At 46.2% G+C, this 12,844-nt stretch overlaps 2 protein-coding genes across 2 annotated transcripts; both read left to right on the top strand.

Annotated features, from left to right (window-relative positions):
* Positions 1-3,393: 3,393 nt before the first annotated feature.
* Positions 3,394-8,072, top strand: LOC139282912 (CCN family member 5-like). Its single transcript, XM_070902820.1, has 5 exons — positions 3,394-3,521; positions 4,596-4,815; positions 5,815-6,060; positions 6,579-6,808; positions 7,785-8,072. Exons 1-5 carry the CDS (start codon positions 3,459-3,461, stop codon positions 8,070-8,072), a joined length of 1,047 nt encoding a protein of 348 aa, XP_070758921.1. The 5' UTR covers positions 3,394-3,458.
* A 1,493-nt stretch (positions 8,073-9,565) lies between these two features.
* On the top strand, positions 9,566-10,609 carry LOC139282905 (P2Y purinoceptor 1-like). Its single transcript, XM_070902810.1, has one exon. It carries the CDS (start codon positions 9,566-9,568, stop codon positions 10,607-10,609), a length of 1,044 nt encoding a protein of 347 aa, XP_070758911.1.
* Positions 10,610-12,844: the final 2,235 nt, after the last annotated feature.

Below are 12,844 nucleotides of genomic sequence, written 5' to 3'. Positions count from 1 at the left end.
TGTCAAACATTGTCAGGCAGTCAGCATGCAAAAACTCTTGTTTGTGGAGCCTACACCCACTTCCCGCCCAGTTGTCCTGAAAAATTCTTTACTCTCTCTTTGCTGGTTTGGTGGGACAGAGACTTTCTGCAGACGTATGTTGTATTCAGCCTACTACACCTCCCACCAGACACCTCAGTTTCCATTACACAGTGGACCTAACTGGGCTAAATCCTCCCTCCTCCAAGTCTCCATCGAGTCTTGAGTTGATCATCACGTAGAGTAGCATGGAGTGGATCTCGATTTCAATAGTACTGAAGAGGCCGTAAGCGATCAATCAGCCACTGATCCTAAAGTAGTCAATCAATCACTGCTGATAAGAAGAGCTGTGTCATTGTGTCATGCGACCGTGGGGATGTTGGCAGAAGTGATTACTATACATAGCTCCGACAAAACTTTGTGATAACAACAACACGAGAGGAGAATGCGTGAATATTGGTCACATTCTGAAGTGTTTATTTCTGATGATATGATACTATATCCTTAAAGGATGAGGCTGAAAAGACCAAAACCAACAACATGATAGTCCGTCCCTCACTACTGTCTGTGGCTCTCAGCTCCACAGCTCCAAAAAAAAAAAAAAAAACACCTCACAAATATATACTTTCATTTTTTGCTAAAGGCTCAGTAATCCCCTGAAACAGCTGGTCAACATTTTATCAAACGTTACTCAAACAGGAGGAAATAGTGCATTTGTTGGGGACTATTTTCAGCTGCGGATGAATCCACATTTGGTGCTCTAGTGAGTATTTGTGGCAGCAGGACGGTGTACGCGGGATTGAGTCAAAATAAACTACAGTGCGTGTGTAAGTATGTATTATCAAGTCAAGTCAAGCGTCAAAAGTAAAAGTACTCCTCTTGCTGTAAAATGGTTTCTATTAGATCTGATGTTTCTGGATTAAAATTACTGCTGCATTAATGTGTATGTTGCATTTTACTGCTGTAGATGTTTAAGGGCGAGCTCATTTGAACTACTTTATATACTGTTGGGTAGATTAATCTGCAGTAATGCGTCATATTCTATAAAATTGTCCCTTAACTCTAAAAAACAGCCCTGTTTTCAGCTTTGTGACGATGCATTTTTCGGCCAATGCGAGACGAGTTTTTAAAAAGTTGATTTAACCTAAGAAGTAGGAGAATTCTCTGAACCCAACAAAGGAACACTTCATCCTTCAGTTTAACAGAAAGATTTCAAATTTCAAATTTGGAGATACATGGTTTTGGAAAAATTGTAATCTGAAAAGTAACTAAAACTGTCATACAAATGTAGCGGAGTAAAAAGTACATTATTTGTAAGTTATAAGGTTGCATAAAATGGAAATACAAGTACAAGTGCCTGGAATTTGTACTTAAGTGCAGTATCTACTTAATGTACTTCTCATTATAATTTGTATATGCTGTGATGTTATGTTGCTGTTGGTCTATTCTGTACATATGTTGCATGTCTGTCCATCCTGGCATGCATCCATGCTGTACAGATTGTAAAGCCCCCCCCCAGGCAAATTGTGATATATTGGGCTATATCAATAAAACTGAGTTTACTTGACTACTTTGAAAACTGTTCATGTCATCTCAAAACATATTCAGCAGCACCACCCAGTGGTGGGAGTCCGTAACTACAACACATCGGTTTACTGTGGTCTAGGCTCTAAAACCAATCAAGCAATTAATACATACATTTAAAACTTTAAATCAAACAAGTGCATACACTCAAAGCAACTGCATTTGCTGTTGTTTCTGGGGATGTGGGGGAGGGGGGTGGGAGTTTGTATTCTTCAGTTACAGACAGATGTTGATATTCTTTTAGACCGAGTGTCCTTAGATTTGACTATTTTGAACAAAGGGACGGCATAAGCATCCACTGAAATTCTATCCTCTGGACAAGGCTTTGAAACGGCACTTAGACCATCGCTGAGGGAGACGAAGCTCAATAAAGTGCAGTATTCGCCTCTAGAAGAAGCAAAAAGTCGGACACGATGGAAATTCTCAAATAAGGTACAATCAAATTATACTTCAGCACAGTACTTGATGATACGTACTTAGTTTTTTTATAAAGAGTGCAGTCTAGACCTGCTCTACATGTAAAGTGTCATGAGATAATAAACGCGTCACGCGAAATAAACCAACGTTTCCTGGCTACACTGTGTGCTTTCACCACATTATTTTCCTCTCCGTGTCCTCTTGTATTCCAAAACCATGCAGGTGCATTGGGGGTCTCTAAAGTGACCACAGATCCAAATGTCATGTCTAAGAGCAGCTAAGACAGACAGACTGAAGTGTTTGGATTTGATGTGTCACTCAAGGCCAGAGTTGTGGAACGTTCGAATCAAATTAAAATACATGAAGCATCGTTCTGCTCAGTCGGGAACCATTGAACCTGTGTATCTATTGATCTAATTCAGCCACCAGGTGGGGACAAACACACATAACTTCTTCTGCCAGCTGGTGTCCTTCACGTCAAACAAACCTACATATACAAACATCACGTTAACTGGCAGTTCAGCAGCTGCTTCGATGGACCTGCACGACGTCTGCAATAAAACCTGTTGACATTAGCTCTGAATGACATGACTGCGTGTGATGTGATATTTAGCTTTTCTTTTCTTTTCTTTTTTCATTTCTTTAAAGCAGCATTTATTCACTGAAAGCTGTAAACACAACATTAGCTGCGTCTGAGACCACTCCCTCTTGCACTTATTCACATAACGGACCCTCGCTAGTTTGCTCGACAGTGAGCAGTAAATTGAGATTTCAGATTTTGAGTGACGTGAATTTATGAATCATTGTCATCACTTGCGTCATCACCGACATTTCACATCCATGAAATGTGACTCATTGCAAAGTGCGATTGTTAGCAAACACCACTTTCTGCTACTTTCTGGATTGTGAGGGTACTATATAGACGCTAACTTCAGGGTTTGCCTACCAAAAATACGTCACCCCTGCAACAACACTCTATTGTCTTAATGGAAACATTGACAGAAAGAGACAATGTTACGTTGTGTTGAAGTCAGACGAAGAGAAACAAACGGAAGTTAAAGAAAAGAAAGGTAGGAAGTCTCAAAGATCTTCTCTTTAAAAAGAAATCAACAGAGAAGGAATAACACAGGTTTGCAAATTGACCTACATTAGCCACTCTACTCTATTTCACCAGCAGAAAGTGTTGGCTAACTTAAGCCCCATCCAGGGCAGAGGGTGGCAGTGGAAAAGGTTTACTGCAGGAACGTGGAGATAGGTCACTCTTCCCCAGTAACTATTTACTTTGCAATCCACCCGCCTGTGACATCAGAGCCTCCGCTATATAAATGAATGGAGGTAGGCCGCTTTAAGCAATACATCTCCACTCTTCTCCAGAGGAGGGAGAAGAAGAAGAGGGGAGGGAGACCGGACGAAGGAAGAAGCGCAAGAAGACAGAGGTGATGAAGGTGGACAGAAGAGACACACGGCTGGTTTGCTCTTTGCTGTTGTGTTCCATCACTCAGGTGAGACCTGCCTGCGTGAGATGCATGTTTACGTTCAAATGTAAAATGACAGGCCTCATTTGTTCTCTAGTCTCTGGTTGCATCAGTATTTCAAAATGATAGCGTCAGTTGAAAGTCCCACTCTTTCGTGGGGCTGTCCCCATTCTGGGGCCCAGCTCTCTGAAATTTCCCTCCACTTCTTTTTAATTAACAGTTACGAACTGTAACATGTATAAACGTGTGCGCACCGAGCTGCAGAGATATACAGCTGACTCACACTGGCTCATCACAGCCGATCATCACGCTGAGACATACCCTTAAACCGGATGCAGACCCGAAAATCAGCATTTCTGATTTCGGTTGGACTTGCTTCTTCGCTGTCGCGGGAAGAACTTGTGGTTACTACTTGATGGCCCTGTGTCAGCTTTATCGGGTGTGAGCGGAACGCCAGGCCTCTTCCTGTGTGGCTGTATCGCGAAAAAAGCGACGGCCACGCTCGGGAGAGTCGACTGCACAACAAACATCCGTAGCAGAGGTACAGGTCCTTCTGCTGAAATCTGACTTCAGTACGCAGTAGAAACTCGGACCTCTCAAGGCATTAGAGATTTATAATACTTCCGATGTGTCTTGCTTTTGCGGCAATAGACGTGTGGTTCGCCCAAATCACAACAAGCTTTTGTCACATAACCCGAGTGACGGTTTATGTGGTGTTAAGATACAGACCTGTGAGCTTCAGTGGGGGTGACGGGAAATGTGTGTGTGTGTGTGTGTGTGTGAGCCGCTCAAAGGATTGAAAAATGACATTTGGAAAAAGTCAACAGCATCGTGTTCTTTCAGACACGAGGTCCCACTTTTCTGGATAATCTGCATACTTTGCTGTGAACAGTTGCCACTGAAACTATTTCCTCAGCAGAAAGCAGTTCCAGGGAAAACGGGTTGTGGTGCCAAATCTCTCTAACACTCCAGCGCTAAACCTTTTTTTTTTTTTTTTTAATACCAGTGGAGCCAGATATTTGCCACTAAATCAGGAAGCGCAACAAGCCACTGAGCTACAAGTGTAAAACAGCAGCTGTTGTTTTGTTACTCTCACTTTAGGTGTGGTGCCAGCTGTGCATTGGGCCATGCCAGTGCCCGCCCACCACCGCGCCGCGCTGCCCTGCCGGTGTTCCTCAGATGTTAGACAGCTGCGGGTGCTGCCAGGTGTGCGCCAGGCAGGAGGGCGAGGCCTGCACCGACCGGCTGCCCTGCGACACCCGTCGAGGGCTGCGGTGTGACTACAGCGCCAGCCTCCCCGGAGGGCCGGGACAGTGTGTCGGTGCGCAACAGAATACACTCAAGATGAAACAATATGCGCTTTTAGAGCCGCAAATACCTGTATGCTTGTATACCTGTCGGATGGAATATGTTGTCACAGATGGGTGGAAGGGGCTCTTTTGTCCATCTAATCAAAATATATTCCATTTGTTGCATGATTGCTAAAAGATTTGTAACCAGTTTATAAACTTGCGAGTGTATTTGCGAACAGATACGAGAATGTAGAAGTGACACGTTCCCTGCTGGATTTGTAAAACACACAACCAAAATGAAAACTTTGACAAAGACGATCTAAATTTTCAGGATCCTCAAGATATAATCAAAAAATAATATCCTTGCTTGATGTGTATGATGCAAAAAAAATATTATGTATAACATTTATAATAATATACATATTTACGATGTATGAAAAGATAGAAACATAGAAAATAATATGTATTTATATATAAGTTGAATTAAGACTAATGTAGCGTCAACTATATATACCTTGAAAATTCCTTATGACCTTGGAAACAGTAGTTTGACTATTTATATATATTTATATATATAAATATCGGGGGAAAAAAACTGTAAGCGAATTCAACTTAAGTTTTAATTTTGATTCTGCGCCGAACAAATCGAGCAGGAGATGTCGCTTTGGATTATAGTGGAGCTGCAGCGCTTGTTCGATGAACGGAAATCCATTTCGATAATCGACTCATCGCTGAAGTCATTTGATGGTTTCAGCTTCCTGAATAGAATTAGAAGGTTTTGAAGCCCCCAGTTGGGGTGCAGGCCTCACAAGCCGACAGAAAAGCGCTCAACTCTCAGCTCGCTGTCTTGCTTTTCCTGCTTTGGTTCAGTCTCATTGCTCTCTGCCAAAACAGAGAGTAAATGTCGGACTTGACAAACTGTTTCCTGCGGGTTATTTGTCTGCACATGTTTCACATAACTCACCCCACACTTGGCGCAGCACTGATGTAATGAGCCAATCCCCTCCTCCTGCCTTCGCTGTGATCAGGTCAAAACGAGCTTGGCTGTGAGGTGAATGGCAGGAGGCTGGAGGAGGGACAGGTGTTTCAACCTTCCTGTGCCCAGCTCTGCCACTGCCTGGGGGGAGGGGTGACCTGCGTGCCCCTGTGCAGTGAGGATCTGCAGAGGCCCACTGACAAGTGCCCCAACCCTCAGCTGGCGCGACTGCCGGGGCGCTGCTGCAAAGAGTGGGTGTGTGACGGCCCGGACAACAGCATTTCCTCAAATCCATCAGGTAATGGGGGTTGAGGCTCTACAAGAGCAGACAAAGATGGCTGGAAACACATGTCAACACGTTAGTCTGTGGTTAGATGATCAGAATAATACCTGCAACAACACGTCAGGCTGTTAAGGCTCATGTGAAATAGTGAAAGCATCAAACAGAGCGATGCCATGATTTTCAGCTGTACCCCGTGAGGCATTAAAAGCTGCTGTTAAATTCAGGTCAGCAGGTGTTCAGACACACGGACCCACAGTCACCTACCAGAATGGTTCGGTTCAGTTGTGACAAAATAAACTGATTTCAATACCAAAGAGGTGCCAGGAAGATCAAACATATGCGTGAAACATCTGCGAGGCAGCTATTCTTAGAAAAACTGGCCTCACCCGAGCAGCATGTTTACAACATTTCAGTCTGCACGCGGGCCGAACTTTCTGACTCACGAGCTCTCATCAAAGCCGTCCTCTTCAAACAACTTTCAGCTCGATGCACACAGCGAATATTTCACTCTTCGGCGCTTCTTTTTCCAGCAGAGCAGACGCGTCAGGACCACAGGGGTGGGCCGTCCGGCCCGGCGCTCGGCCCGCTCTCCAACTGCATCGGGTGGACCTCAGAGTGGAGCCCGTGCTCCCACAGCTGCGGCCCAGGTGTGTCCGCCCGCACCACAAACAGGAACTGGGCTTGTCGCCTGCAGGCCGAGACCAGACTGTGCCAGGTCAGGCCGTGCCAAACTCTCCTGCCGGGTCTCCGAATGCTGCAGCCGGTCAGTGCACACGTCAGCACACACACGAACCAGGTCTAGTCGACGGCGCCACTGATAAAGCAGCTGTCAACACGTCATCTGTCAGCTTTTGCAGACGCACTGCATCTCTGAGCTGCCACGGTGCACCATGTCAGCATCCACACGGTTTTATCTTGAACTGTACGGAACTAAAGAAATAAAGACATTACACAAGAAACAATCCTATGAAAATATGGCAAAATATAGTAGATGAAAGAACTTATCATGACAGGAACTGCTGTAACATGTACAGATGCATTCTAGGCGGGCTCACAGGCGTCGCTTATTGGGACACTTCAATGGGGGTCAGCAGTCATTATTCGATCAGGTCCAGCTAGATCCTGTTAGCCTCAAAAGACAGACACAAAACTCCCTCTCAATACCCTTCATAGTGTGTCATTCTCAACATCGGCGGAGCAACTACACGGGGGGTCATTATGAATTCGCCAGCTAGCTTAGCTTAGCTTAGCACCACAGCAGAGAGCTAGCTCAACACTAGCTCTCGGGCCTAGGAAAATCCAATCTCATAAGCCAGTGTGAAAAGGGTCCAGTTGCAGACGTCATGGGGACCCCAGGTCTGCGACCCTACAGGAAGAGAGTGGGTCATCTAAGAACTTAATTTAACCAGAAACCAATCAGCAGTTTGTTTGTTTTTTCTGCTCAGGGCTTAAAGAAGGGGTTGATATAATGTTCGCCAGGTAACAAAACAAACCCCAAATTATCTTCAGTGTAGTGTGGAGGAAACACTGAATCATCCAAATAAATACAGCCCGGTTGACGACAGGCAAAAGCACATTTACGTTGGTCAAGGATACAACCCTGAAAACATGCTTTTGTTGTCAATGTCAGTGCCCAAACTACCACACCACCTTCAAAACTCCCAACAAACTCCGTCCCGCTCGGGGCGAGAATGTAATGGGACACATAATTACCACAGTTTTGTCACCGTGTGTTTCAGGGTCCAGGGGCGTGCGAGAGCAGCTACGGTTCACCCCTGTCCGTTCAGCTTGAACACCAGGGCTGCTGGAGCACCAGAGCCTACCGCCCCCGGTTCTGTGCCTCGACCTGCCCGGAGGGACGCTGCTGCAGCCCCTCCCGCACCCGGACGGTGCGGGTGGTTTTCCGCTGCCCTCGCGGCAGGCTCGCCCAGCTGCAGGTGATGATGATCGAGTCCTGCTCCTGCAGCGTCTCCGCCTGCCGCCAGGCCCCGGCCGCGCCCGCCCGAAGTTTCCTGCCGTGGCCGTGAGGCCCATCCAGCTGCAAGGCAGATGGGCAGGTCCCGTCTGTGAGGAAACCGGAGGACGAAAAATGACCAAGCGTGCGCACATGGAAATGTGGCGGTGCAGGAAGTTGAGCCGGTGTTTCAAAATTATGGAGATATTACAATCAGGATGTGAAACTCGATATTCCACAATAGCTGTTGAGAACTGTGCATCCAGATGTGCTCACATTTGAAAGCATGCAAGTAAGATTTATGCAGTGATCCAGTATCCAGATATGAAAACAAACATTTGAATCCCGTCTTGTACTTGAGATTAAAGGAAATATGTCAAATATGTAGCGCCCACGGCTTCCTGAACGGACATTTTCGGGGTTTAGGGCTCGCAAACCAACAGAAAACCGCTCGGCTGTTTTGCTTTCCCTGATTTGGCTCAGACTGGTAGCTTCCACAAACCCAGTGTACGCGCACCAAACAGTTAGCGATGAGCCGGTGAGATATTTCAGTGAGTTTTGTGAGTTGGTGGGGAGACCAAAGCGGAGAGCAAACGCCGGACGTACGTTCATCAGGTCGCCGGAAAAAGAAAAAAACAAAACTCCTACAGTGAATCCTGCTGGATGTGTAAACAGGCAACTGTTTGCGCGTCCGACTGGACTTCAATTTCATTTTTCTGACACAGCGTGCGGGTTTGCTCTGTAAACCACACACAGTCGCACAGCAGGAAACGTGTAGAGATTGCGCGTTAATGATTTCATGATAGCAAGAAGAGCATTCATTGAAACCCACCAGTCCAAGGGGGAGGCCTAAACTGATCTACATAAAAAAAAAAAAAACTGTGGTCACGAAGATTAGAATCGCTGTTTGTTGTGTTTGTTCAGTCAAGAGCACACATTGCTGAACTGATAAGTGTGTAATAAAACTGACATTATTAATGTTTTTTGGGGTTTTTTGGGGGGGGGGTTTCTCCCAGTTCATGCATAGAATGAACATCTTAGTAGGATGCCATCTGGCTGTCTGCATTTGATTTAAATCTTGGTACACAATCCACCTTACACAATAAGTGGTGTTTGACAAGAGGGTGTGTGTGTGTGTGTGTGTGTGGGTGTGTGTGTGTGTTTCTATATGCCAGACCGAATCCCAAGGAAATCAGGTGAGATGTTTTGTCACAGTCAGCAGCAACATGCAGCCTCTTCCGCCAAGCATGAAAGATACTGAATATTTGTTAGTTTGCTGTCGCTGTAAGTGTTTCCAAGCGTGTCTCATCACGCGTATCACACCAGTGGGCGGGCGTTTTCACGGGTTTCACATTCACCTCGGAGCTGTTTTCTGGCACGACGCGCAGACAAGATGTTCGGTGTGAGCGAGCCGCCCAGCTGGCTGCTGTTCTGGTGTCCGCGGTAGAGTTCAAGTTGAGCGAAAAGGAGGAGAGAGGAGGGTGGGGGGGGGGGGGAGAGAGGGAGGGCGGGGTGGTGATTCAAAACACCCGAGAGAGAGAGAGAGAGAGAGAGAGAGAGAGAGAGATGTCTCCGAATATCACGCACGGAGCCTGCGGGAGCATCGACCTGAACTTTACGCACGGCTTCCTGCCGCCGGTGTTCGTCACCGTGTTCGTCGTCGGGACGCTGTCCAACATCTGGGGGCTGAGGAGCGTGTGCGCCAGCTGGAACAACATCGGGAACATCAACATCTTCATGCTCAACCTCGGGCTGGCGGACCTGCTGTACCTGTTCACCCTGCCGTTCCTCGTGGTCTACTACGCGCGCAACAGCCACTGGCAGTTCGGCCAGCCCTTCTGCAAGGTGACCCGCTTCTGCTTCAACCTCAACCTTTACGGCAGCATCGGCTTCCTCACCTGCATCAGCGTCTACAGGTACCTGGGCATCGTGCACCCCATGAGGGTGATGGGGAAAATCAGCAGCCGCCACTCGCTGGTCGTCAGCGCCCTGGTCTGGCTCTGCGTCGTCGCTCAGATCCTCCCCGACATGTTCTTCGACAAGAACGATCCGCAGTCCCCGACCACAACCAACTCCTGCTTCGACACCACCTCCGACGAGCTGGTCAGGGGCTACCTGCCTTACAGCATCGGCTGGACCGTGACGGGCTTTGCCGTGCCGCTGGTCATCATCCTGGTCTGCTACGGGCACGTTGTCGTGGTTCTCGCCAGGAAGGCCAACGTCAACCCCTTGCTGAAGCAGCGGTGTTTGAAACTGGTGGTGATCCTGGTGATGCTCTTCTCCGTCTGCTTCATCCCCTACCACGTCTTTCGCAACGTCAATCTGAAGAACAGGATTTCGAAGCTGAACGGCTTTTGCCGCGCCGGCTTCCGCGACGTCTACGTCGCGCACCAGGTCGGCAGGTGCCTGGCCTGCCTGAACAGCGCGCTGAACCCGCTCATCTACATCGTCGGGAACGACGATTTCCTGGTGAAGCTTCACGGCGTCAGGATGCGGGCCCGGCGGTCTCTGGCCGGCCTGACGGGCAAAGTCCTCTACCGCAAGCCGACGGAGGCGGACGCGGATTCGCCGCCGGAGACGCGCGTTGACTCCGACCTGACGGAGAAGTAACCCAAGACGCGCACGTCCCCGCAGGATGTGTGTGCGGTGATGACCGATGACCTGATGTGTGATGTTAAAGGGGGTCACCAAGGCCTCAGATCTCCTGCTTGAGAACTTCCTCTGAACATTATCATCTTTTTTTTTGTTGTTGTTGTTGTTGTTGTTGTTGTTGTTGCAGCTGGCAGCTCGTGTAGTCACCTGACTGCATCAAACATTCAGTGTTGTGTTGTTTGTGTGCTTCAGAGCTGATGTCCTGTCATTAACCCCCCCCCCCCCACACACACTGCACAGGCCAGGGAGGGTCCACGCCGTGTGTTGTGCTCAAGCCTTCGCCAGGAGCTTGCGTTCATGTTTGCTGATCCTCAAAGGGTCAAAGGGTCAAAAGGTCAGAGGGTCAGCGGGCCATTCCGCAGCACCTATACTGCAGGGCTGGTCGGAGAAGATGAAGTGTGTAAGTGCTGGGACGGCCTGAAGAAGCGATGGAGGAAATATCCCAAACCCTAAACACGCCGCGCCGTGCAAACCCTTCACTAAAAGTCATGTATTCAAATGTTTTACTTTAATGAAAGTTACAGAAGTATTATCAGCGAAATGTATTCGAGTGTCTCAAATTAAAGTGTCAGTACGCAAGAAGGCCTCCTGTCAGAATGATGTTGTGGGATCACTTATTACTGATTATTAGAGGCGTTGAGCGCGTCGGCCATTTTGAAGGACGCAGTCGTGTTGCGCCGCTGAACCTTCATTTTAGTGTTAAAATACGAAGAGGTGCTCCCGTCGTTTCGTTGTTCATGTTCATTTGGCATTTGGTCGAACCTCAAAACCAAACCGAAAAAAAAAAGAAAAAAAAAGAAAGTACAAAACCATCCTGATCATGAAAAAGTGAGAGTCGGTGATAGTAGTAGCAATACCACAGTGTACAAATCCCCTCTTGCAAGTGAAAGTCCTGCATTCAAAATCCTACTTGCGCCAAAATACGAAAGTATCAGCGTCAAAATGTACTTTAAAGTACATATATATATATATATATATATATATATATATATATATTTATATATACAGTGCTTAACAAACTTATTAGACCACCTGTCATAAAAATGAGAAAACACAAATATTTTAGAAATCTGTCAAAAACTTGTTTCAAACTAAAAATTGTATTGTTATTTATTAGGCAAAATAACAAACTGGAACAACTAAATAGTCCTTATTCACATATATTAACCACAAATCTTAATATTCTGTACGACCTCCTTTGGCCCTGATAACAGCTTGCATTCTTTGCAGCCACTAAAACAAATGTTTCTGTTCAGGAATGCAAGTAAATAACTGATTTGGCATCTCAATCAAAAAATAATAATAATGTGCTTTACTATTTTTTTTCTGCTTTTTTGTAAAACAGTACATTTGAGAATTCATGGAGAACAACAATAATTATATTTTAGCATTAGAGATATCATTTTGATTAAAGAGCTCGGCTTGCACATACTGGTGGATTAACCATTACAGAAACATCAGATATGTTGGTCATCAGCAATACTGTTCATTTAGGGCAGCGGGGGCAAACGCCTCACACTGGGTGGTGGTCTGATACATTTGTTAAGCACTGTGTATATTTTGATTCATTGATGTGGTCTTCACTTTAACGTTGCAGCCGGTAAGTTAATTCATTAATTAAACCACTTTATATTCTGTTGGGCAGCTTAACCTACAAGAACGCATTGTAATTAATAATCTGCAAACGTAAATAGTAACGAAAGCTGTGAAATAAATATAGTGAAGTAGCGAGTACAATACCTGCCTCCGAACTGTAGTACAGTAGAAGTATAAAGGTGCATAAAATGGAAATGCTCAAGTACCCTTTAATTATACTTAAGTACAGTACTCGGTGACTTTATATCACTGGTGAGAGTTTAGAGGAATAATTCCTGGGGGCTGTTTTGATTGTTGACTGTATCATTACGGGAAAAGATCTGGTGTCATCGAGGTACTGGACATTATGGGTTGAAAACTATCTGTCTACTGTTTTAGATCAGCCCTGACCCTCACAAGGACGGAGAGTTGACCAGTTGGGACTCGTCTCATGTCACGAAATTCTATATAGAAGAATGTTAAAGCCCTCTAATCAGTGTCGGCCAGTCAGTCAGTTTGAGGGTGTAGTGAGTCTTTAATGGCATTAAGCATCCTGTCCTCCTCAGTTCCGATAAAGCAGCACAATGAAGCAGGAAGTCAAGGCCTAGAGCATCGAGC

The sequence above is a fragment of the Enoplosus armatus genome, chromosome 3, assembly GCF_043641665.1.
Source record: "Enoplosus armatus isolate fEnoArm2 chromosome 3, fEnoArm2.hap1, whole genome shotgun sequence".
In the NCBI taxonomy this organism is placed as follows: domain Eukaryota; kingdom Metazoa; phylum Chordata; class Actinopteri; order Centrarchiformes; family Enoplosidae; genus Enoplosus; species Enoplosus armatus.
This window is presented reverse-complemented; position numbering and strand designations above follow the sequence as displayed.